General features: G+C 41.5%; 1 protein-coding gene across 1 annotated transcript; it reads left to right on the forward strand.

Annotated features, from left to right (window-relative positions):
• Positions 1–27921, forward strand: rnf130 (ring finger protein 130). The gene is made up of 9 exons (XM_084353566.1): positions 1–244; positions 1948–2251; positions 11237–11428; positions 19115–19365; positions 20311–20382; positions 21292–21374; positions 21482–21578; positions 21868–22054; positions 24881–27921. The coding sequence occupies exons 2-9, from the start codon at positions 1978–1980 to the stop codon at positions 24991–24993; spliced, it is 1269 nt and encodes a 422-aa protein (XP_084209692.1). The 5' UTR covers positions 1–244; positions 1948–1977; the 3' UTR covers positions 24994–27921.
• Positions 27922–27996: the final 75 nt, after the last annotated feature.

The raw sequence follows: 27996 nt of genomic DNA on the forward strand, positions 1-27996 counted from the left end.
TGCGCCTGCGCAATGCGCCCCAAACGGATAGACGGAGAGACGGGGCTGGAGCCTCCGCACCGTGCAACCGCCACCGGACCAAAAACGGATCAAAACAACGACCAACAGCAGGATCCACCGGCCGTAAACCCACCGAGCCCCGCCGGACATTCACCGGGAAATAGCGGGACTGAAGGCGGGAGGAGAGAGGAGGCAGGCGGGTGTCGGTAGACCGGGAGCCTGCCTGTCCGTCCGCCTGCAGACGGTAAGACAAAGCGGCGTGAAGCAGCGGCCAGCGGCGCTTTAAACGGCGTTTTAACACTGAGTCATGGTGCTGGATCCACTGCTGCGTCTTAAAATGAGCATTTATCAAACAGACTTCTGAATGTAAAGTGAGTTTAACCTCTGACGACATGGCGCTGTGAAGGTCCAGATGTTGGCCTGCTGATGATGCTCCATGTTCTGACAGGCAGCAGACACACTGACAACACTGTCCTCATGTCCTCACACTGTCCCTGACAGTCTCAACCCAGGGCTTAATTTACTGTCAGGGCGACAGGAGACACATGCTGGGACATAAAGAATATCAGTGGAGGACATATAGAGACGCAAACAACATCAATGGATTACATATAGAGACACAAACAACATCAGGGGAGGACATATAGAGACGTAAAGAACATCAGTGGAGGACATATAGAGACATAAAGAATATCAGTGGAGGACATAAAGAGACACAAACAACATCAGGGGAGGACATATAGAGATATAAAGAACATCAGTGGAGGACATATAGAGACATTAAGAACATCAGTGGAGGACATATATAGACACAAACAACATCAGGGGAGGACATAGAGACACAAAGAACATCAGTGGAGGACATATAGACTTAAAGAACATCAGTGGAGGACATATAGAGACACACACAACATCAGGGGAGGACAGAGAGACACAAAGAACATCCGTGGAGGACATATAGTGACTTAAAGAACATCAGTGGAGGACATATAAAGACACAAAGAACATCAGTGGAGGACAAATAGAGACACAAAGAATATCAGTAGAGTCCATATAGAGACATAAAGAACATCAGTGGAGTACATATTGAGACACAAAGAACATCAGTGGAGGACATATAGAGACAAAGAACATCAGTGGAGGACATATAGAGACGTAAAGAACATCAGTGGAGGACATATAGAGACATAAAGAACGGCAGTGGAGGACATATAGAGACGCAAAGAACATCTGTGGAGGACATATAGAGACACAAAGAACATCAGTGGAGGGCATATAGAGACAAAGAACATCAATGGAGGACATATAGAGACAAAGAACATCAGTGGAGGACATATAGAGACAAAGAACATCAGTGGAGGACATATAGAGACATAAAGAATGGCAGTTGAGGACATATAGAGACAAAGAACATCAGTGGAGGACATATAGAGACAAAGAACATCAGTGGAGGACATATAGAGACATAAAGAATGGCAGTTGAGGACATATAAAGACACAAAGAACATCAGTGGAGGACATATAGAGACACAAAGAACATCAGTGGAGGACATATAGAGACAAAGAACGGCAGTGGAGGACATAAAGAGACAAAGAGGTCTTTTAGAGACTGAACATTTAGAGGTAGGAGATAGGAAGACATTCCTCTTTGAGGAAATAAAGATATTAAAGACATTGGTGCCAGGGACTGATAATTGAAGGACATTAAAATGTTATTAACTGTTATGATAAAGTGTGCTCATCTTAGTAAAGTTCTGTAAACATCTTGTGGAAGGTGAGTCAGTCGAGTCACTTTAGTCTTGTTAACACTGAATAGTGTTCATAACCATCTTATAAGAACCTTGTAGGACATTATTATTAAATGTTACAGGGGACAGGATGCTGCTGTCCTCAGGATTACGCCATGTTCGACTCAGTCTAAAGGACTTTCTGTTTGTCTCCTGACAGTTTGAATGTAACGAGGAGTCAAAGGACAACATGATGTCCATGAAGTGGACCCGTCTCCCCGTCCCGTCAGTCCTGATCCTGGTTCTGGTCCAGGTCCTGGTCCTTGCACGTGCGGTGTCAGCGGCTCGCTCTGACAGGAATATGGTGTCGGAGGAGAACGTGGGTGCTACGGTGAACGCCACGGTGCTGGATGGACGAGGAAACACCATCCACGTGATGAGCAGCGATGATGGGACGTACGGACAGAACTCGCCGAAGGTCGACACCCGGGGAGTTGTCATCGCTCCAGCACCACATCATGGAGGTACTGACATCACAGCACACCAGATGACACAACACACCTGAGGACACACACCTAAGGTCACAACACACCTGAGGACACAGACCTGAAGTCACAACACACCTGAGGTCACAACACACCTGAGGTCACTACACACCTGAGGTCACAACAAAATTGAGATCACAACTGCCAGGCTGGTGCGATGTAATCGACATAATCGATTTCATAAACATGTCAATTTACGTAACTTGCGACAACACAGAGGATGTAAGCAGTACTACTGCCACGCCTGAGCACTTGAAGCAGAAGCATGCCAGGGCGATTTCTCAAGACGGCAGCAGGAGCAAGACGGAACTGTTAGGGGTGGCAGTGTAACTCCGTGGTCTGTGTGTGTGACGTGTTGGGAACCCCCACTGATCAGTTTGCCAAAAGACGAAGCTGCTATTTTGTTCTACTAATAGCATGCTGGTCCTACTAGTGATCATTTCTCCTCATTGACGGATTAAAAAAACAGTAAACAACCAGGATGAGCAGATTATTACTGTGTTTTAAACTGGGACACAAGACTGAACCAAAGTGAAACTTAACACTACACAGAGAAATGTCTGTTGTGTTCCCTCTGTAGTATTTATCCCTGCTGAATAACATGCCCTCCTGATCTAATCTAACCTCCAGCTAATGTGATTGTCCACTGCAGTGTGTAAAAAGTCCTGTTTACTTTTTGTCCCCACCCAAACATTATATATACAGCTCTGGAAAAAATTGAGACCACTGCAAATTTTTCTGAAATCAGCATCTCTACATGTATGACAGCCATTCCATTCCAGTGTCTGTTGAATTCCAACACAAGCACACCTCATTCTACTTAATGAGGTACTGATTAGGTGATCACCTGAACCAAATCTTATTTAACGAGGAAAAGTATAAAAACCACTGCTGTGGTCATCACTATCCTCTTGCAATAGGACCAGCTGGATGGCAAAAACAGTGCTAGTAGTACCTCAAAAGTAATTGGAATCAAAAAATAACTATTTACAATGCCAAAAGAGTTGAACAGAAAAGTTTTGAGTGAGGAAAAGAAGGGTTCAATTCTGGCTTGACTGGCAGAGGGATACAGTGAGCGTCAGGTTGCTTCCATCCTTAAAATTAAAAAGACTGCGGTTCATAAGAACAAGGTCAAGCAGCAGACATTGGGGACAACAAAGCTACAGACCGACAGGGCGAAAACGACTCTCCACTGACCGGGATGACCGTCAACTCATTCGAATGTCACTCAGCAACCGTAGGATGACATCAAGAGACCTACAAAAAGAATGGCAAATGGCAGCTGGGGTGAAGTGCATGGCGAGAACGGTTCAAAACAGGCTCCTAGGGGCAGGGCTCAAGTCATGTAAAGCTAGAAATAAGCCCTTCATCATTGAGAAGCAAAGAAGAGCCAGGCTGAGGTTTGCAGAAGACCATAAGGATTGGACCATAGAGGACTGGAGTAAGGTCATCTTCTCTGATGAGTCCAATTTTCAGCTTTTCCCAACACTTGGTCGTCTAATGGTTAGACAGAGACCTGGAGAGGCCTACAAGCCACAGTGTCTCAAACCCACTGTGAAATTTGGTGGAGGATCGGTGATGATCTGGGGTGCTTCAGCTTCAGCAAGGCTGGAGTCATGCAGATTTGTGTTTGCGAAGGATGCATGAATCAAGCCACATACAAGATTGTCCTGGATGAAAACTTGCTTCCCTCTGCTCTTACAATGTTCCCCCACTCTGAGGATTGTTTTTTCCAGCGGGAAAATCCTCCATGCCACACAGCTAAGTCAATCAAGATGCGGGACAATGCTCCATGCCACACAGCTAAGTCAATCAAGATGTGGATGAAGGACCACCAGATCAAGACCCTGCCATGGCCAGCCCAATCTCCAGACCCCCATTGAAAACCTCTGGAATGTGATCAAGAGGAAGATGGATGGTCACAAGCCATCAAACAAAGCTGAGCTGCTTGAATTTTTGCGCCAAGAGTGGCATAAAGTCACCCAACAGCTGAATGAACAACTGGTGGAGAGCATGCCAAGACGCATGAAAGCTGTGATTGACAATCAGGGTTATTCCACCAAATATTGATTTCTGAACTCTTCCTAAGTTAAAAAATTAATATTCTGTTGTTTATGAAGGAATATGAACTTGTTTTCTTTGTTTCATTTGGGGTCTGAAAACTGACCAGTGCAAGGCCCTTTTGTATTTGACTTTGGACTTTAGACTTTTATTCATCCCACATCGGGGAAATTCACTTGTGACAGTAGCAGGTAGACAGGCATACAATAAGTACAAGGGACATTAAACAAGTAGACTTAAAAATACTAAAAGGGATTTAGATAAGAGAAAGAAAATAAATGTAAAAAAAATAAAAATGGTATTATTGCACAGGATAATTGCGCAAGATGGCGGAGGTAGAAGTGGTAAGTAGTGCAAGATAAGTAGGTGCTTATGGTGCTACGTTAAGGGTATTGGTGTTGAACAGTCTGACAGCAGTTGGAACAAATGACCTGCGGTAGCGTGCGTTTTTACACTGTGGGTGAAGCAGTCCGTTGATGAAGGAGCTGCTTAAGGCCCCCACAGTCTCATGTAGGGGGTGAGAGGGGCTGTCCATAAATGATGTCAGCTTGGCTAACATCCTCCTCTTACCCACCTCCTCAATGGAGTCCAGAGGACAGTCCAAGACTGAGCCAGCCCTTTTGACCAGCTTATTGAGTCTCTTCCTGTCCCTCTCTGAGCTTCCACAACCCCAGCAGACCACAGCGTAGAAGATAGCCGATGCTACCACAGAGTCATAAAAAGTTTTTAACAGTGTCCTGCACACACCAAAGGACCTCAGTCTCCTCAGCAGATGGAGACGACTTTGGCCCTTCTTGTACAGGACATCTGTGCTGTGTGTCCAGTCCAGTTTGTTGTTTATGTGAACAACCAGGTATTTGTACTCCTCCACGATCTCAATGTCCAAACCCTGGATGTTCGCCGGTGCAAAGGAGGAAACCGCACAAACCGTGCGGTTGCTCGGATTCTTCTTCTTCTTCTTCTTCTTCTTCCTTCCATTCGACTGCATATTTGGCGGCCTGAACATACCCCAAAACTCACCAAACCAAACGCCGCTATCAGAATTCAACATGCTTGGGGGTGGGTGTGGCCAGGGGACTCCGTAGCGCCATCTAATGTCCGAAAATACCCATGAAAATAATTTTTGATCGTCATGACATTTACAGGACTCATAGGTCTCATCGATTTGGCCAGGAATTCGTTTTGTTGGTATTTTTGCCACAACAGGAAGTCGGCCATCTTGAATGGCGTGCGGCGATTTTAATTTTTCCGACACTGTTTAGAGCACTTTAGGATGTTCGCAGACTCACCAAATTTTACACTTAGGTTCAAACTCATGAGTACTTTCATTTGATGCCACAACTGCCTTCAGGTGTGGCACAACAGCTCAGTAGTGCCCCCCATTGGTTTTCCCATTTGGTAAGTACAGACAAACTCCTACAAACACCAAATTTTGCACATACGCACCAACATTGATATGTGATATGGGTCTGGACCTTTTAAGTTAAAAAATGGCTCCATAGCGCCCCCTGGAATATTTTAAACTTGAAGCCTCGCCTCCTACATGCACATACATGAACGAAATTCGGTATGCATATGTATCATGACCAAACGCACAAAACAAGAATCAACACCCAAACCCTCAGACCAACAGAAAGTCCGCCATTTTGATTTGAAGTTCAGTACTTTAACAAACTTGTCCTACAGATTTAACACCACAGACTTCACATTTTACAGGACTCATAGTTTTCAGCCGTTTAGACAGGAATTAATTTTGTTGAATTTCTCGCCCCAACAGGAAGTCGCGATCTTGGATTGTGTGCGCCCATTTTCATTTTTCCGACATACAATTTCACATCTACAACAAATTTGTCACACATGTAGAGGGTTTCGCCCTGAATACTTCTATGCATCAATACTGCATCATATCCATAGGGCCACCCACTGGACACAGGAAGTCACTGAAAATGTCACTGTTGTGTTTCGGGTCACATGTATCCCATTTAGGTAGGAACCTTTCGACAGGCAACAAGCGAGCACACATCTGGCTGCGCGCCCTCCCTTCGACGACGTGGGTCGAGGGCCCGTTCATCACTGCTTGCAGTTTTAATTTTATTTGGAATTTGGGAGAAATGTTTTCAGCAGTTTATAGAATAAAACACAACTGTTCATTTTACTCAAACACATACCTATAAATAGCAACATCAGAGAAACTGATAATTTTGCAGTGGTCTCTTAATTTTTTACAGAGTTGTATATTAGGATTACACAGATTACCAGTTAAGACTGGGCTATTTTTTATTGGGGAATAATGCCCTGCAGGGCATACTTTGTCATATTTGTTTGTTGATGATTGAAGATGATTGAATAAAATATTGAAATTTTTAAAAAGTTTTAAAAAAAATTTTTGGGTACAGTTGTTATATGAATTGAGAAATTTTAAAAAAATGATAGATTAATCCAAATGATAATCGATAGATTTATCGATTAACACACCTGAGGTCCCAACACAACACACCTGAGGTCACTACACACCTGAGGACACACACCTGAGGTCTGTTGGTCAGCAGCAGCGCTGTGTTCTGCTTGTCACATTCTTTTGATTGGCTCTGGTTGTGTTGATAATTATGTTTCTACCCAGAGAATTAAATTGTGTCTTTATGTATTTTATGTATGAGCCTCTACAGCAGGGTTGGGCAAACTTTTTGGCTCAGGGGCCACATTGACTTTTAAAATTTGACAGACGGGCCAGGCCAGCACCAGATGCATACATATCAAACATAAACATATAAAAGGCATTACAGTGTTAATACTTACATTCACTTTTAGTGGGAACAGCGTTGTTGATCACCCTTTTTTGCCAGTGCATCGAAGTCTGGTGTTAGTTTTGTTGTGGCAATTCTCAGAACAGATCTGAGGTGTTCATCACTCAACTGGGATCTGTGGGGTGCTTTGTTGGTGTTAATCACACTAAAAGTCTGTTAACACACATACGTAGAGCCAAACAACACCAGCATCCTCTGTGCCATCTTCTGGATGTTTGGAAATTTGGCTGCGCTTAATGAAGCATAAAACTCATCCAGTTTAAGAGAGTTGAACTTCTCCTTTAAGACGGTGTCACATTGGAGATCAATCAGTTCCAACTGCAACTCCTGTGGTGCTGTTTCAGGGTCTTGTGTGAAGGGACATGACACCAGCTGAAGTGACTTTTTCCAAAATCGGAGAACCGACAGCAGAATTCTCCATGCAGGTCGTCCAGTGATTTCCTGTATATTTTCACATGTCGAGGTGCCTCTTTCAGCGTAGCCAGTGTGGGGAAATGGGCGAATGACTTGTTTGACATTTGCTTTGAGAATAAAGCTAGCTTGGTTTTGAAGGCTCTGACGTTTGTGTACATTTCATGTACAAACTGGTCTTTCCCTTGTAGCTTCACGTTCAACTCATTCTTGTGTGTCAGTATGTCCACAGCAAAAGCTAAATCACAAAGCCAATCTGTGTCACTCAGCTCAGGAAAATCGTCAGCTTTCTCAAGTAGCTCCAAAAATGAGATAATTTCCTGTTTGAGCTCCCACACTTGTTGGCAAACTTAACCAGCGGACATTAGAGTGTTAAAGCAAGTCCTGGTGATCAGCGTCAGTTTCTTCAAGAAACTTAATAAACTGACGATGCTGAAGTCCCCTCAAATAGAGTTAACGAGTTTTACAACTGGCTTCACTACATGGTCAAGCTGCAATACGGATTTACACAGTGCTTCCTGGTGGATTATGCAGTGTAGGAAAATTACCTCCTGCTCAGGGTTGTCCTCTTTCACCCTCTCCTGGATTCTTTTGAGCAGCCCGACGTTTTTTCCAGTCAGATTTGGCGATCCATCTGTGGTAATGTTGGCGAGCGTACTCCAAGGTAGCTTGTGCCTCTTGATGACCCCTGACACGCTGTCATACAAGTCCTCTCCCCGCGTTTTCCTCTTTAGGGATTCCATGGCCAAAAACTCCTCCGTTATCTCAAAATTGTCATTAATCCCTCTGATAAAAATTAAAAGCTGAGCGGTGTCCTTTATGTCATTACTTTCGTCCAGTGCCAAGGAATATAATGTAAATGACACCGCTTTTTTGTTTAGCTTGCTAGCTAAGTCTTCGTCAATTAGCCCAACATTGCAAGTCACTGTCCTGCGTGATAAGCTAATTTTTTCAAATGTGTTCTTGCTCTCAGGACACAAGATACCTGCTGTTTCTACCATGCACTCTTTGAGAAACTCCCCTTCGGAGAAAGGCTTGCTGGTCTTTGCTAATTTGAATGCCAGCAAATAACTTGATTCTTGGATGGCAGTTTGTCAGATAAAAGTGTTTTGCTGAGCCTGCAAACTAACTGCCAACCTCTGAGCGGTAGCAGTCCATTCTTGCGTTGACTGGTTGTTAGCGTAATTAGCATGCTTGGTGGAAAAGTGACGGCTGATGTTGTATTCCTTTAAAACCGCAACGGTTTCTTGGCAAATAAGACATAAAGCCTTTGACTGGACTTCAGTGAAAAAGTATTTAGTTGTCCCTTCCTTATTAAACACTCGGCACTCACTGTTGACTTTTCTTTTCTTTGGCCTACTCATTGTTGCAGATGGGTTCAGAGCAGTAGCAGAGTAATAACAGAGAGTAGCCTGGGCTCCGCAAAATCAAGTCAATGTATCACTGCGCCTAATGCGCCACCTGGTGGAATGCCAGGCATTACAGGACAAGGTCAAATGAATGCAGTCATAATTATGATATGATTTGATTTGAGCAATTCTGTACCAATCTTCGGCGGGCCAGATTAAAAGGACCATGGGCCGGATGTGGCCCACGGGCTGTAGTTTGCCCACCCCTGCTCTACAGGGTGTTTTATTTTGAAACTTGACCTGCTGCTCTATGACCTTCCTGTGTCTGACCTCCGGCCTGGTTCTGCTCTGTGCAGCTTCAGTCAAAAATAAAGCATCCTGGTACTTTAAGCGCAGTAGAGCAGAGAGACCTTTGTGAATCACTGCGCTGTGTCTAAAACCACCACCATCAGCTCCTCCTGCTGCCTCATAGGCGGTGGTTGGGTAGGTGGGTGGGTGGTTGGTTGGTTTGTTTGTTTGTTGCTTGGTTTGATGATTGGTTGTTTTGTGGTTGGTTGTTTCGTTGCTTGTTGGCTGGTTAGTTCTTAAAACTTAAAATAGAAATAATTGTATTTATTGCAATTATTTCTGGGACATTATATTGTAGAACAGTAGTTACGGTGGCTGGCCTACAGTTAATGTTATTTTCCGGCTCTGACATAAATAAATAATTCACCTGTCACCCAACCAAACAAATTATTTTCACAGATTTACAATCCCACGCCCACATGAACACAACACTGCAGCTCAGTCATCCCTGGAGACGGTATTAACATTGGAATAATGGTGAGCAGTGTGTTGTACTGATGTATGAGCTTAGAGAAGCTGCTATTGTGGTCTTTTTACATGTTTCCATACGTGCAGCAACAAAACTGAAAACTGTAATTGTAAACTTGACAGGACAGATTCTGAAATATCTTAAGACAGCAGTGATGAATGGATGATAGTACACGGTGGGTGTGGCAGGTGTAGCGTACAGTGGGTGTAGCAGGTGTAGCATACAGTGGGTGTAGCAGGTGTAGCGTACAGTGGGTGTAGCATACAGTGGGTGTATCGGGTCTAGCGTACAGTGGGTGTAGCAGGTGTAGTGAACAGTGGGTGTAGCAGGTCTAGTGAATAGTAGGTAAAACAGGTGTAGTGTACAGTGGGTGTAGCAGGTGTAGTGTACAGTAGGTGTAGTAAGTGTAGCGTACAGTCGGTGTAGCAGGTGTAGTGTACAGTGGGTGTAGCAGGTCTAGTGTACAGTTGGTGTAGCGGGTCTAGTGTACAGTGGGTATAGCAGGTGTAGTGTGCAGTGGGTATAGCAGGTGTATTTTACAGTAGGTGTAGCAGGTGTAGCGTATAGCGGGTGTAGCAGATGTAGCTTACAGTGGGTATAGCAGGTGTAGTGTACAGTGGGTATAGCAGGTGTAGTCTACAGTGGGTGTAGCAGGTGTAGCGTACAGTGGGTGTAGCAGGTGTAGTGTACAGTGGGTGTAGCAGGTGTAGTACACAGTGAGTGTAGCTGGTCTAGTGTACAGTGGGTGTAGCTGGCATAGTGTACAGTGGGTGCAGTAGGTGTAGCAGGTGTAGCATATAGTGGGTATAGCAGGTGTAGTGTACAGTGGGTATAGCAGGTGTAGTGTACAGTGGGTGTAGCAGGTGTAGTGTACAGTGGGGGTAGCAGGTATAGTACACCGTGGGTGTAGCTGTGAGGCTCTGCAGAGGTTTCCTAACTGCGCTGAAGGTCGGAGCGTCTCTGCTCTGAGGTGATGTAGTGGATGATGCAGTGGGTATAGCGGGTGGAGCGTCTCTGCTCTGAGGTGTCAGATTACAGTCAGACGGTCCAAGGACACTGCAGCTGCTGGACAGAGCTCCAACTGTCGGCAGCAGCAGGAGCTACAGATCCACTGTAACTGTTACTTTAACTGTTTCTGTAACTGTAACTAACTGTTACTGTAACTAACTGTAACTGTTACTGTAACTGTAACTAACTGTTACTGTAACTAACTCTTACTGTAACTGTAAGCAGTCAGATTTTAACAGCGGTCGAGGAGATGAGGAGAAGAGAGGAGAGGAGGAGGTGGAGGAGAGGAGGGGAGAGGAGAGAAGAGGAGGAGATAGAGGAGAGAGGAGGGGAGAGAGGAGGTGAAGAGAGGAGAGAAGGAAGTGGAGAAGAGGAGAGGAGGTCTGGATCAGATCCTGGATCAGTTTCTGTCTGCTCTCTGCTGGTTGGAAGTTGATCTGTCATGAAATGAAAATGTCTGTTTGAAACTATGTGAAGAATGATGTCCAGTAACCATGGTAACATGTCTCCTCAGTGGTGGACCGGCAGGGCTGTGACCCCGGCACTCGTTTCCTGGTTCCTCATCGGAGCGTCCACTGGGTGGCGCTGCTGCAGAGAGGAAACTGCACCTTTAAAGAGAAGATCCTGAAGGCGGCGGCCTACAACGCCACGGCCGTCCTCATCTACAACAACTCCACCGACCAGACCGTCAAGATGGGACACGAAGGTCAGAGTCCGCATGCTTCACCATCCCACAAAACTTTCTGAGCTTCATGTTGGTGAATTTCTGTGTTTTAGGACTACAGACTACACCACACCTTAGTTACAATACAACATCATCAGGATTTCTGGTTTAGTTGAAGTGAGGAACATCCATCTTAAAACCCTACAAGAGCAGTTATCAGACATCAGGTCATGTGTCACGTCATGTCTTCTGTGTGATGTGGCCCAGTGGGAGCAGAGACAATAAAACTGGTCCCAGTATCGACCCCTGGGGGACTCCACAGTTTACTAAGGAGTGAGGGGATCGTAGTCACCATAGAGACAAACAAACAACTTGTCAAGTGAGAGCAAAACCTCCTCAGAATCTTCTCATCGACCAGCAAGACATGGTGAGAACGCTGAGGGTGGAATGGATCAGGAGAAACAGAGAGCTGAGGCTCACCATAAAGATCCATAAAGCCCAGGAGAGCTGCACATTCTGACGCATATCTATATATACACATACATATATCTATATAAACATACATACATATATCTACATAAACTTACATATCTATATACACATACACACATCTGTATAAACATACACACATATATCTTGTGAAGACCTGCCCGTCATGCCACACATAGACACCCACTCCTCTAGATAGATAGATAGATAGATAGATAGATAACTTTATTAATCCCCGAGGGCAAATTTGGTTATCATAGCAGCAGGTACATTCAAATACAAGTACAATCAAAATACAAGGGCAAATATAGAAACAATAAAATACTATATACAATAAAATGGTTAAGTAGCTATAAGAATAAAATAAAATACTGAGGTATAAAAGGTAAGAGGAACATAAGGTGCGGGAGGATAAGGTGCAGTATTTACAGTAATACCAATTCAAAGCGCATTATTTGAATGTTTTGGAGTGAGCGTTCAAAAGTCTACAATCCATTCACAAAACTGTAGTTCTGAGACTCACAAGACGCCCCTCTTCATCTCTAAAAATGGATCTTACCAAAATGGCGGAGGCGTTCGGAGTTGGCAGAGTCCGCCTGAGAGTTGCCGTTGGCAGAGTTGTTTCCTAACCTGCATAGTCGAAGTTAGCTACTGACCGCCCTGGGTGCACTGTATACAGAGCTCTGATCGCTGCATACTTCTGTGGATCACTGGCATTTCCTGGCCGGGATCACAGACAGGACCGTTGGTGTGGGAAATCCTGGCCCGGACTTCTTACATTGACCTAACTTGACTGACAAGGTAACACTGGTATGATGATCCAGGAGTAATTGGATTAAACTATTTTTCACTTGTGGGGAATTTTATTGTGTTTGGAAGTTATATTTTGATGTGGAACTGAACTGACCCAGAAACTGTGAATAATTGACTGCGTTAACGTGGATGGGATTTCTTCCAGAGTGTACGAGGAAAATGGACTTATTGTGGACTGTTTGCCTTGTGGAGCTGTTCTACACATTCACCCACTGCTGATTTGATGACTACTCCACGTTCAGTATATTTCTTGTTGCATTTAAAGAGAAGTGGTTGCGCGATTTGTTTAAAAGTGTCGGAATCGACCTGGTTTAATGGAGGCACAGGTGACAACAACACATTTCCTCAATACTGTACTGTACATTACATTAAAGTCCATCAAAAACAAGCAGCAATTAATGAAACTTCACCTCCGTGCAGTTTTCCCCAGACATACGCTCCTCTTCCACATGAAAACAGCATTTCAGTGAAATTATGTCAAATTCCGCGATATTCCACGTTAAAAAATAGATTCCATTTTAATCGGCCAATTCCGCGATTCCGTCCGTGATCGTGGAAATCATAGGGCCCTAACCTTGCAATGTTTTAACAGTGTTCATGAGAATTGTACTAAGTTTTCTATACAGGCACCCTTTGTAGGGTTTGACCACACTATTAAGCAGCAGCTTCAAGCCAAACCGCTACAGTCTGTTTAAACATACATATAAACATATATACATATATCTATATACACATATATATCTATATAAACATATATACACACATATATATATATAAACAAATATACATATATCTATATACAAATATATATTAACATACATCTATCTATATACAAGTATATGTATATAAACATATATACATATATCTATATACACATATATATTAACATACATCTATCTATATACACATATATCTACTATATGGGTCTAGTTATCAGTTAATGAGTTCATCATGACAAGAGACACACATTTCAAACATCAAACTAACTTTATAGACACTTCATTCAACTGTGAGTGAAAACATCTTCCTCTCAGAGTCACATGTTCACATTGATTCCACTCTCAGCTCTGTAAGCTACATATGCAGCTACTTACCTTAGCTTAGCATCAAGACTGGAAACGGGGACATGCTGTGATTGAGAGGAGGAGGAGGAGGATGTAGGTGTGTGTGTGAGGAGTGACTTCCTGGGGATCGATGTTGAGTTCTAAATATAGACACCAATGTGTCATTAATTGATGAGGTCACTGTGACCTCATACTGTGTGTGTGTGTGTGTGTGTGTGTGTGTGTGTGTGTGTGTGTGTTTAAGGTGCTGGTGCTGAATGTGAGATGAGAGCTGAAACAATAAATAATAATAATAATAATAATAACAATAATAATAGTCATGAACTTTATTCCTGTTTCATCATCATTGTCATCGTCTCATGGGTTCTCTAGTTCCTATACTGCAGTACTGACAGTATCAGAGTCAGCGTGGTGAAGTACTGCATACTTAATTCTACAGTGCAGTGTTATAATGTTATACTACAATACAGTGTAGTAGTGTTATACTACAGTACAGTGTAATACTCTTACACTACAGAACAGTATAATTCTGTTATACCACAGTACAATATAATTCTGTTATACTACAGTACAGCATAGTAGTGTTATACTCCAGTACATTGAAATACTGTTATACTCCAGTACAGTGTAGTAGTGTTATACTACACTACAGTGTAATACTGTTATACTACAGTACAGCATAGTAGTGTTATACTCCAGTACAGTGTAATACTGTTATAGTACAGTACAGTGTAGAAGTGCTGTATTCCAGTACAGTGTAATACTGGTATACTACAGTACATTGAGATACTGTTATACTCCAGTACAATGTAGTAGTGTTATACTCCAGTACAGCGTAGTAGTGTTATACTCCAGTACGGTGTAGTATTCTTATACTACAGTACAGCATAGTAGTGTTATAGTCCAGTACAGTGTAATACTGTTATACTACAGTACAGCATAGTAGTGTTATACTCCAGTACAGTGTAATACTGTTTATAGTACAGTACAGTGTAGAAGTGCTGTATTCCAGTACATTGTAATACTGTTATACTCCAGTACATTGAAATACTGTTATACTCCAGTACAGTGTAGAAGTGTTAAACTACAGTACAGTGTCGTACGGTTATACTACACTACAGTGTAATTCTGTTATACGGCAGTACAGTGTAGTAGTGTTATACTCCAGTACAGTGTAATACTGTTATACTACAGTACATTGAAATACTTTTATACTCCAGAACAGTGTAATACTGTTATACTACAGTACATTGAGATACTGTTATACTCCAGTACAGTGTAGTAGTGTTATACTACAGTACACTGTAGTAGTGTTATACTCCAGTACAGTGTAATACTGTTATACTACAGAACAGCGTAGTACTGTTATACTACAGTACATTGAAATACTGTTATACTCCAGTAAAGTGTAATACTGTTATACTACAGTACATTGAAATACCGTTAAACTGCAGAATTGTAGAATTAGACACCAATGTGTAACACTGTTACAGTACAGTACAGTGTAATTCTGTTAAACTACAGTACAGTGTAATACTGTTATACTACAGTACAGCATAGTAGTGTTATACTCCTGTACAGTGTAATACTGTTATACTACAGTACAGCATAGTAGTATTATACTCCAGTACAGTGTAATACTGTTATACTACAGTACAGCATAGTAGTGTTACACTCCAGTACAATGTAATACTGTTCAAGGTTCAAGGTTCAAGGTTTTTATTCATGTCCCTGTAGGGCAATTATTGTTGCGGCAAGTAGAAAACAACACAGATACAAGACACACAATTAAAAGTCTGGGGGAGGGGTGGTAAAATACAGTGTGTTGAAAAAACAACAGTGGCTCGACTAAAAAAAAGAGCCCATAAATGACAGGGAAAGTGCAATCAGTGCGTATCCTCCGTCTCTGCCATCATTATCAACATCACATAGGAACAAGACTGTTATAGTACAGTACAGTGTATAAGTGCTGTATTCCAATACATTGTAATACTGTTATACTACAGTACATTGAAATACTGTTATACTCCAGTACAGTGTAATACTGTTATAGTACAGTACAGTGTAGAAGTGCTGTATTCTAGTACATTGTAATACTGTTATACTACACTACAGTGTAATACTTTTATACTGCAGTACAGTGTAGTAGTGTTATACTCCAGTACAGTGTAATACTGTTATACTACACTACAGCGTAATACTTTTATACTGCAGTACAGCATAGTAGTGTTATACTTCAGTACAGTGTAATACTGTTATACTACACTACAGCATAATACTTTTATACTGCAGTACAGCATAGTAGTGTTATACTCCAGTACAGTGTAATACTGTTATACTACAGTACAGCATAGTAGTGTTATACTCCAGTACAGTGTAGTACTGTTATACTACACTACAGTGTAATACTTTTATACTGCAGTACAGTGTAGTAGTGTTATACTCCAGTACAGTGTAATACTGTTATACTACAGTAAATTGAAATACTTTTATACTCCAGTACAGTGTAATACTGTTATACTACACTACAGCGTAATACTTTTATACTGCAGTACAGCATAGTAGTGTTATACTCCAGTACAGTGTAATACTGTTATACTACAGTACAGCATAGTAGTGTTATACTCCCGTACAGTGTAATACTGTTATAGTACAGTACAGTGTAGAAGTGCTGTATTCCAGTACATTGTAATACTGTTATACTACTAATACTAATAATAGTCATGAACTTTATTCCTGTTTCATCATCATTGTCATTACGGACATAGACTGATGCCTCATGGGTACTCTAGTTCCTATACTGCAGTACTGACAGTATCAGAGTCAGCGTGGTGAAGTACTGCATACTTAATTCTACAGTGCAGTGTTATAATGTTACACTACAGTACACTGTAATTCTGTTATACCACAGTACAATATAATTCTGTTATACTACAGTACAGCATAGTAGTGTTATACTCCAGTACATTGTAATACTGTTATACTCCAGTACATTGAAATACTGTTATACTCCAGTACAGTGTAGTAGTGTTATACTACACTACAGTGTAATACTGTTATACTACAGTACAGCATAGTAGTGTTATACTCCAGTACAGTGTAATACTGTTATACTACAGTACAGCATAGTAGTGTTATACTCCAGTACAGTGTAGTAATGTTATACTACAGTACAGTGTAGTACTGTTATACTACACTACAGTGTAATACTTTTATACTGCAGTACAGTGTAGTAGTGTTATACTCCAGTACAGTGTAATACTGTTATGCTACAGTACATTGAAATACTTTTATACTCCAGTACAGTGTAATACTGTTATACTACACTACAGCGTAATACTTTTATACTGCAGTACAGCATAGTAGTGTTATACTCCAGTACAGTGTAATACTGTTATACTACAGTACAGCATAGTAGTGTTATACTCCAGTACAGTGTAATACTGTTATAGTACAGTACAGTGTAGAAGTGCTGTATTCCAGTACATTGTAATACTGTTATACTACAGTACATTGAAATACTGTTATACTCCAGTACAGTGTAATACTGTTATAGTACAGTACAGTGTAGAAGTGCTGTATTCCAGTACATTGTAATACTGTTATACTACAGTCCATTGAAATACTGTTATACTCCAGTACAGTGTAATACTGTTATACTACAGTACAGTGTAATACTGTTATACTGCAGTCAGCGCCGTCGTATAGGGGGGAAAGGTGATGACAATTCTAAGGGCCCACAGCCCGCTGGGGCCCACACACAGCCCCCAGTAGCCTCTATGACAAAATTATTATGCATACACTGAACTAATATATATTCATACGAATTAATCCGAATTAAAACAAAGCCACAAGTCATACAATATTCTAATTTTAATTTCAATAACCCCCTTGGCCCCTTCTTAAAAAATGGTTTGGTCCACCTCATCGGAATTAAGTGAGCGCGAGCTAACTCCAGCAGGGTTAGGATGGCCCCCAAAAAGCACAAGTCCGGACACCAGAAAAGAGTTGAGAAGGAGGCCAGGAGTAGGAGCAGCAGAGCAGGGCCCAGGACATCAAAAGCTTTTTTTCTAAGAATGGTGAGAGTAAAACTACCGAGGGCGGCTGAAACAATTAGCCTACTTGTTCATTCATTTAACGTCTGTAACGTTACCTTTGACGGGGCGCAGGCTGGAGCCTGCGTTAGCTGTCATCTGGCCGCGCTACACTCTGGACAAGTCGGCAGTTACTTTAAAAAAAAAAAAAAAAAAAGTCGCCAGTTCATTGTAGAGCAACGGTTCCTAGAGTAGCTATAACTGAACGTTACTAATTTAGGGGCTACTACAGTGACTGTGTGTTTCACACATATCACTGTCGGACAGTGCTCCAGTATGCGCCCACTCAGAGGCTGCATTGAATTGTATTATGACGCATTCAAGTTCTACTCAGTAATTATGAGCATCAGACGAAGGTCAGTTATGTTATCATGATGTGTTCAATGTGGTCTTGTAAAATGTGTTATTAGTGGGACATTTGAATAGCCTAAATACAAAAAAGTTAAATGTTCAAAGATTTGTTGTTGTTGTTGTTTGATTTTGTCCAAGAATAGGTTAGTTCTGCATCAGTTTTTCCATGAAACATAATATTTACAACAACGCATTCCATGTGCTCTTTATTTTACTTGCACATTTAAGTTAAATGCTACATATTTACCTAAAGCTCCACCCTGTGGACTATCTTGAGCCAGGACACTTTGTTTTTTTGCATATCAGTGCTTGATTGTTAAATACAATAAAATACCCATTACCTATTTATTGAGTGGTTAATTGAAAATGTATTTGCAATCAGAGGTGTAATAACGTGTTGCAAATCAGTGAAACGAGAATAAGACAACTAATAATACATAATTTACATAATAATACTCTGACTTGTTGAGTCCTTAATCGTAAAAAAGGAAAAAAATTGGGTGTATTACACCAGGCACCGTCAAGAACACTGAAAAACAAGAAAATTGAAGGTGGCAATGAATGGGGTAGAGGGGCCCACACCGATATTCTTTCAGGGGGCCCAGAATTCCTAGCAACTGCCCTGACTGCAGTACAGCGTAATACTGTTATACTGCAGTACAGTGTAATACTGTTTTACTACAGTACAGTGTAATACTGTTACACTACAGTACAGTCTAGTAGTGTTATACTACAGTGTAATACTGTTACACTACAGTACAGTCAAGTAGTGTTACACTACAGTACAGCGTAGCAGTCTTGGTCTTGGCTGTCGCTCTGGTCCTTGTACTGATCCTGGTCTCGGTCTTTGTCTTGGCTTTGGTTCTGGTCTTTGCTATGGTTCTGGTCCTGGATTTCAGTCCGGTCTCTGTCTGCAGGTACTGGTGACACGGTGGCGGTGATGATCACAGAGGCGTATGGTAAAGAGATCCTTGCTCACCTGGAGAGAAACTTGACAGTCTTGGTGTCTGTGGTTGTGGGTCAACGTGGTCCCACCAAGAACATCAACCGAGGCTCGCTGGTCTTCGTCTCCATTTCCTTCATCGTCCTGATGATCATCTCGTCGGCCTGGCTCATCTTCTACTTCATCCAGAAGATCCGCTACACCAGCGCCCGCGACCGCAGTCAGGTAACATGCTAACACACACTAACCAGCTAACACACAGCTAACATGCCAGTACACTGACAGACTGACTCATCGTTGTCATAGTCAATGACCTCTTCCTCGTCCTCATCTTGTTGTTCAGATGAATCATTAATATTTAATGAGGTGAATCTCTGCTGAAAGTTTAATGGAGAGTGGGTGGTCACCCCCCCTCTTCCACCCTCAGTGTAATATAACTCTCCTCTCAGGACTCTGTCTCCCCTCCTCCCCCTCGCCATCTGCTGCAGATCAACCTTCAGTTCATCTCCTGCAGTCAAACTTCAGTTTGTCACAGAATCAGCAGGAAACACAGAACAGCAGAGGATGATGGGAAATCTGATTATAAAGCACCGACCATCACTGACCTGCCTTATACACACAGTAGTAGTACTCAGAGTACTGTAAACTCTTGGTGCTAAACGAGGCTAGCAGGTCCCCCCTGCTTCAAGTCTTTGTGCTAAGCTAGTCTAACATTTTCCCCCTGCTTCAAGTCTTTGTGCTAAGATAGATTTACTTGTTCTTCCAAGTTAACAAGTATGTGTCTATGTCTCTTTGTGTCTCTTTTTCTTTGTGTCAATGTTTCTTTGTGTTTGTGACTCTTTGTGTCTCTGTTTCTTTGTCTGTCTCTTCGTGCCTATGTCTCTTTGTGTCTCATTTTTTGTGTATCTGTCTCTTTGTGTCTCTGTCTCTTTGTCTCTGTCTCTTTGCCTCTGTCTCTTTGTGTCTCTGTCTCTTTGTGTTGCTTTCTCTTTGTGTCTTTCTCTCTTTATATCTGTTTCTCTTTGTGTGTCTTTCTCCTCAGTATTCTGCAGTACACTGGAACATTATATTAATGTTTCCTGGTCTCTTATTCACAATTAAGACATATCTGTTCAGTTGTCCATTTACTTTTGGGTATGTAATAATCTGTCCTCGCTTTCTGTCTCTCAGCGTCGTCTTGGTGATGCAGCAAAGAAAGCCATTGGGAAGTTGACAACGAGGACGGTGAAGAAAGGAGACAAGGTAACATCTTTCTTAATCCTCTTCCTCATTTCTGTTTCCTGCTTTTCACAATGACCCTCACTGAATCAACCTTTAACAAGAGTTCATCAGACTGAATCAACCTTTAACAAGAGTTCATCAGACTGAATCAACCTTTAACACACATTCATCACACTGAATCAACCTATAACACGAGTTAATCACACTGAATCGACCTATAACACAAGTTATTCACACTGAAACTACATATAACACGAGTTAATCACACTGAATCAACCTATAACACGAGTTAATCACACTGAATCAACCTATAACACAAGTTAATCACATTGAATCAACCTATAACACGAGTTAATCACACTGAATTAGCCTGTAACAGGACTGGACAGGACTGAGATACTTGGTGGGCAGTAGGACCCAGAGGTTTCAGTCTTTTTTTTGTTGACCTTCAGGCTGCAGATGAAACAGTGATGGATGTCCACTCACAGAGCGGTCAGAGGTCACCGCACACAAACATCAGATCGCTGCGAAGAAACAGCTGAGAGGAATATCAAAAGATTTACTGCAAATGATCTATCGACTAGGACCAGTTAGGACACTGACCAGTTATTGATCAGACCAGTTAATGATCGGACCAGTTACTGAACAGACCAGTTATTGATCAGACCGATTACTGATCAGACCAGTTAGACTAAATAATCAGTTAGTGAGGAAACGGATTCACAATAGTTTTTCTGTTTCAAACAACACAGCTGCAAAATGACCATAGAGACTCAAAACGTTGGCGTCTTTTTCTTGCCCCCATGTGTACAGGTGTTTAATGTGTTTACAGGTGTTTACAGGTATTTAATGTGCTTACAGGTGTTAACATGTGATCACATGTGTTTACAGGTGTTCACATGTCCTTACAAGTGTTTCCATGTGTTTCAGGAAACTGATCCAGACTTTAACCACTGTGCGGTGTGTATTGAAGCGTACCAGTTGAACGATGTGGTGCGCATCCTGCCCTGCAAGTGAGTCTAAAAGCATCAGCAGCGTCCAGTCTCCCTGTACGGTATTAATACCACTGTGCCAGTATGAGCAGTCGGACCAGTTTGACACTGTCTCTGTCTCTCTGCAGACATGTCTTCCATAAAGTGTGTGTGGACCCCTGGCTGAACGAGCACTGCACTTGTCCCATGTGTAAACTCAACATCCTCAAAGCTCTCGGCATCATGGTGAGTCATCGATGACATCAACAACAGCAACACACCAGCTGTTTCTATGACAACCAACCTGTCTCTAGTCTCTGTCCTCCTTCTGTCTGTCTCCTTTGTGTCTCCTTCATGTCTCCCTCATGTCTCCTTCATGTCTCCTTTATGTCTCCTCTGTGTCTCCTTCATGTCTTCATCATGTCTCCGTTATGTCTCCTCTGTGTCTCCCTCATGTCTCCATGTCCCCTCATTGTCCCCTTTATGTCTCATCTGTGTTTCCTTCATTTTTCCTTCATGTCTCCTCTGTCTCCAGACCAGTCTTCCCTGCGTGGACAGTGTAGTGTTGGACGTGGAGCGTCTGGGCGTCAGTCAGGCATCAGGCAGCCAGAGGGGGCCGCTGGGTGACAGCAACCAGCCGTCCATCAGCCTGGAGCCACTCAGCCCCCCCCACCCTGAGGCCACGCCAAGAACACCTGCTGACATCACCATCGCCGTGACCAGTAAGAATGCAGCACCACACCATACCTGCCATGATACGACACCTCACCCAGCAAGAGTGTCAAAGAGCAACTTTATAATGTCAAGAGCAACTTTATAATGTCTTAGAGCAACTATATAATGTCAAAGAGAAACTTTATAATGTCTTAGAGCAACTACATTATGTCAAAGAGCAACTTTATAATGTCAAAGAGCAACTATATAATGTGAAAGAGCAATTTTATAATGTCATAGAGCAACTTCATTATGTCAAAGAGCAACTTTATGTCTTAGAACAACTACATTATGTCAAAGAGCAACTTTATAATGTCAGAGCACCTTTTAATGTAATAGAGCAACTTTAGCTGGCATAGAGCAACATTATAATGTCATAGAGCAACTTTATAATGTCAAAGAGCAACTTCATAATATCTTAGAGCAACTTTATAATGTCAAAGAGCAACTTTATTATGTCATAGAGCAACTTTATAATGTCAAAGCGCACCTTTATAATGTCAAAGAGCAACTTCATAATGTCAAAGAGCAACTTCATTATGTCAAAGAGCAACTTTATGTCTTAGAACAACTACATTATGTCAAAGAGCAACTTTATAATGTCAGAGCACCTTTTAATGTAATAGAGCAACTTTAGCTGGCATAGAGCAACATTATAATGTCATAGAGCAACTTTATAATGTCAAAGAGCAACATCATAATATCTTAGAGCAACTTTATAATGTCAAAGAGCAACTTTATAATGTCATAGAGCAACTTTATAATATCAAAGCGCACCTTTATAATGTCAAAGAGCAACTTCATAATGTCAAAGAGCAACTTTATAATGTCATAGCAAATACATTATCTCAAAGAGCAACTTAATAATGTCAAAAGCAACTTTATAATGTCTTAGAGTAACTACATTATCTCAAAGAGCAACTTTATAATGTTAAAGAGCAACTTTATAATGTCCTAGAGCAACTGAATAATGTCAAAGAGCAACTTCATAATTTCAAAGAGCAACTTTATAATGTCTTAGAGCAACTACATTATCTCAAAGAGCAACTTTATAATGTCAAAGAGCAACTACATTATGTCATAGAGCAACTTTATAATGTCTTAGAACAACTACATTATGTCATAGAGCAACTTTATGATGTCATAGAGCAACTTTTTAATGTAATAGAGCAACTATAGCTGGCATAGAGCAACTTTATAATGTCAAAGGGCAACTTCATAATGTCTTAGAGCAACTACATTGTGTCTCAGAGCAACTTTATAATGTCTCAGAGCAACTTTTTAATGTCAAAGAGCAACTGTGTCATAGAGCAACTTTACAATGTCAAAGAGCATCTTCATAATGTCAAAGAGCAACTTTATGTCAAAGAGCAACTACATTATCTCAAAGAGCAACTTTATGTCATAGAGCAACTACATTATGTCAAAAGCAACATTATAATGTCAAAAAGCAACTTCATAATGTCAAAGAGCAACTTTATAATGTCTCACAGCAACTACATTATCTCAAAGAGCAACTTTATAATGTCAAAGAGCAACTTCATAATGTCTTAGAGCAGCTACATTATGTCACAAAGCAACTTTATAATGTCATTGAGCAACTTTATAAAGTCATAGGGCAACTTTATCGGTTATAGAGCAACGTTAGCTGTGAAAGAGCAACTTAAGAGGTCATAGGGCAACGTAAGCTGTGATAGAGCTACTTTATAATGTCAAAAAGCAACTTTATAGTCATAGAACAACTTTATCTATCATAGAGCAACTTTAAAATGTCAAAGAGCAACTTTTATAACGTCACAGAGCATCTGTATCTGTCATAGAGCAACTCAATAATGTAAAGCAACTTTAAAGAGCAACTTTATAACGTAATAGATTTGCTCTATCTGTAATAGAGCAATTTTATAATGTCATAGAGCAACGTTTTAATGTCATAGAGCAACTTTAGCTGGCATAGAGCAATTTTATAATGTCATAGGGTAACTTGCTGTAATAGAGCAACAGGGTCACAGATTGATCTCATCACGTGACATGTTAAGGGCCCAGATAAACCGTGACTTAACTCCTGGCTACTCCTCTGTCAGTTGTCAGACATCTTGTGACAGCCGTTTGTTGTCAAAAAGCAACTTGGTCGTGATGCTGATGTCAACTTTTCATTTCACAACATGCAACTTAACATGACAGGAACTTCACTGTTGGCAACATCATCATAAGTAAGGCCAGTTAAGACTGTTAAAATACTTGTCCTCATCATGAGACAACATTACGTAGTCCAAAGACAAACATATTATCATGTAACATTTTCATATGTAATGATAATTTTCTGGATGATTTTGATCCATCTTTTCATCCATCCAACAATCCTCTGTCTATATAAATGAAGCTGCTTTGATTTCAGGCTCTTAATTTAAACTTTCAGTTGAAATTTAAGATGTAATTCAACAGATGTGACTTTAATTAATAATAAAAATAAAAAGGGATTTTTTTTAACTTTGCAAAATAAAATCAAGGTTAAAGATGATAATAATAATAATCTTGTCTTCAGTGTCTGTTTGGTTTCCTGCAGTGTCTCAAATCATCCACCAGATGGTGTCAGTGACATGACAAACACCTGACGATGTCATCAGATTAAACACACTAATTCATGATGTCACTGAACACAAAGTTCAAGTTATTAAACATAAATCACTTCCTGTTCACTGCTGGCTGTAAATAAACAACTGAACATTAAGAATAGTGTTTCAATATTCAGTTCTTTATGTCTAATGAGGTGCATGTTGTGGTGATATATGATGATGATAATTATTGATAAACTGATGTGTTTTTTGTCTTGTCAGGCGGCGGTCACTTCTTCAACAGGAACTCGATGTCTCCTCGCAGTGTCGCCTGTGAAATGGAGCTGCCGGACATCCAGGCCTCGCTCGACCTCTATGACGACAACAAGTCCTGAGACCCATCGGCATGGTTACGACCCCCACCCCACCCCCACCACCCACCACCACCACCACCACCACCACTACCACCACCACTACCACCACCATCATCACCACTTCCACCTGCAGATGGACAGATGACCTTTTATGGACACAGGAAGTGTTGACAAAGTGTTTTCTGTTGGGAGGGGGGTCTGACAACAAAAACATGGAAGAACTTTTAAACCCAATTATTCCATCAGACTGTCTTCAGACTGGACATGAACTCTGGATCCTCGTCTAGATCCTGGACTCATTTGGATCCTGGTCTCAGCTTAGATCCATTTTTATTTTAACCAGAAGATGAAAAACTTTGGAAGACTTGGAGCTTGCAGTCAGGTCAAATACTCAGAAATGTGTTTTAAAGCAAATAATCCAGAGAACTGAGCTCCAGATCAAAGTCCAGCACAGGAACCAGTTTTTGTTATTGTTGAGCGCCTGGAAACGTTCTGGTGTCCCAAAAAGCACGCTTGTTTTCCTTGACAGGGATCCTGGGAGAATTCCTGAGTTCCTAAAAAGATTATTTGTTCCCTGGAAGACGTCCTGAATTCCTTCAGATCTTAAGTTCTTGAAAAAAAATTCTGAGTTTCCGGAAAAGTTTCAGGGCATCTTACAAGGATTCTGGAACAGTTCCAGAGTTTCTAAAATCTTCCTCTAAAACGTTCCTAGATTCTTAAAGAGGTTCTTTGGTTCTGAAAATGCTCCTTGGTGCCTGAAAAGGACCCTTAAAAGTTCCATAAAGTTCCCAGGCTCCTGGAAGACTTCCAAAGATCCAAAAGAGTTTTATGGGTTTCATGAACACCTTCCCATTGGATGGATTTTCTTCTTGGAAGTTCCTTACCCCCTTAAAGGTCCTTGGAATCCTGAGAGGGGTTCCTGTAAATGTTCCTCAGGTCCTAAAAAGGTTCTGAGGTATCAAAAAAGTTCTTGGGTTATCAAAGACCTTCCTTATCCTAAAAAAGGTTCCAGGAAAAGTTCCTGAGTGCCTGAAAGGTTTCTGTAAAGGTTGTAGAGGTCTTAAAAGGTTCCCTTATTCCTGGAAAATGTGTCTGAAAGACTATCTGACCTGAATCTAAATGGACCTGAAAGCTTCAGGACCTAAATCAGAACAAACCCGGAGAACCTGAAGCCAGAAAAAGTTCCTGTCAGTGTTTTCTGTTCTGCATTCAGTCAGTCCTATCTCTGTAACCTGACTCCTGATTGGCTGGTTGAAGATTACTTCATGATCAGAGTCTAATGGACTCTAGTCAGAGTTCGGAGTCTGTCTGAAGACCTGGACCTGGATCAGAACTCCTTGACTATAACATTTTCAACTTCCTGTCCATCATATGACGGAAACCAGGACCAAAGGAAGACCTGGACCCGAATCCTGTAGAGACTTTGGAGGAAACGATCATGTGAACAGTGTTAACTCCCCTGTAGCAAAAAACAAAAACTGTTTCTGTGTAGAACAAAGAGATGGTAGATTTAAAGGAACAGTCCAACAGTTCAGTAAACCTCCGGTTCTCTGTGTTCAGTGACATGTGGAGTCTCTCGGGGACATGTCCTAGGGACACATCCTGGGGACACGTCCTGGGTCCTCTCATGTTCTTATTTAAAGGGTCACTTCAACATGTATTCAACATTTTTGTTCTCCACAGTCAGACGAGAAGACAGGTAGCCTAACTTAGCACGGATACTGGAGGCAGGGGAAAAGAGAAAACTACCCTCCAGCAACACCAGTCTGTCTGATCTTTATCTCGTTAGCTAACGAGCTCGTCAGCAGTCTGACGGTAGAGCCAGGTCTGTGAGCCAATCACAAGAGTCACCTGAAGTGAGGTGAGTCACTTCCTGCCACAAACAACTTTCATCATGTTTTACTTCTTTTTTTCAGAAGTCGAATTTTCATCCCAATGAAGCTGAAATAAAAAAAAAAAAGATTCATATAAACCCAGACTGACTGTTGTGTGACTGTGAGCTGATTGGTTGATGGAGATACACAGCAGGGGGAGCAAATTCTCCATTGAAGCATACAAGAAGAAGAAGACTAAACAAAGAGCTCCAGTCGACGGTCAAACAACATTTCTGTTAGTTTACTATGTTAATATGATGAAGGTTACAGTCTCCTCATCATCGCTCCACACTCATGTTTTCAGCTTATCACTGGAGGTGTTGAGTCACATGATTCATGACATCAGTTATGACACCTCACACAGGAAAGTTACAGTTTCAATCTGCAGTTTAACACATTTCTGTTCAAGTGTTCAGAACAGGTGGACAGAGACTTCTGCTGTCAGTCAAATAAAACCTATTAAAAATGTTTGGAACTACAGAAAGTATTTTAACGTTAGTGAGGTGTGAAAACATCTTGATTTTGTTTCTTCCTTTAAGAGAACATCTCCATCAGTCGCTGCAGAAACAAACCAATGTGTAGAAAGTTCATGATTTACATCCAAACACCGAGTGAAGAGTTCAGTGTGGACGTTAGCGGACATAAACGCTCGGCTTTTTCATCAAACAGCATCAAGTTCTGACTGTGTGGGTGTCTTCCTGCAGCTGACTACTGCTCACGTTTCCCCTGGAGAATAGGAGGGTCTCCTGAAGTGACGGACTGCTCCTTTAACGTGTATTAAACAGCTTCCGATTACTCAGCGTGTAATAATCAGCTCAAGTGACGGGGCTCAATATATAAACAGCATTATACAATCTATAACCTGACCGATTGATCAATATTATCTCTGAAGTGACCTGAACACGTCTGTCCTTGTCTGTCTGTCTGTCTTTGTCTCTGTGTCACATGGTACTGATGATGATGATGATGATGATGATGATGATGATGATGATGATGATGAAGGAGGATGTGTGTGATGCTTCAGTTCACTGTGTCTCTTACTGCCTCAGCATTAAAGTGTCATTATTGCCTTTAACATGCACCAGTCTCACTTTATTCACACACACACACACACATGTTCCTTCATCAGCTCAGCTGTGTTCAGCCATAA

The sequence above is a fragment of the Pagrus pagrus genome (assembly GCF_965226575.1).
Source record: "Pagrus pagrus genome assembly, chromosome: 5".
In the NCBI taxonomy this organism is placed as follows: domain Eukaryota; kingdom Metazoa; phylum Chordata; class Actinopteri; order Spariformes; family Sparidae; genus Pagrus; species Pagrus pagrus.

Bases quoted from the DNA above. Each gene is read 5' to 3' on its own strand.
- rnf130 (XM_084353566.1), top strand. From the start codon at position 1,978: ATGATGTCCATGAAGTGGACCCGTCTCCCCGTCCCGTCAGTCCTGATC. The intron at 11,429-19,114 runs GTCAGAGTCCGC...CTCTGTCTGCAG, and splicing joins CGTCAAGATGGGACACGAAG to GTACTGGTGACACGGTGGCG. The intron at 19,366-20,310 runs GTAACATGCTAA...TCTGTCTCTCAG, and splicing joins GCGCCCGCGACCGCAGTCAG to CGTCGTCTTGGTGATGCAGC.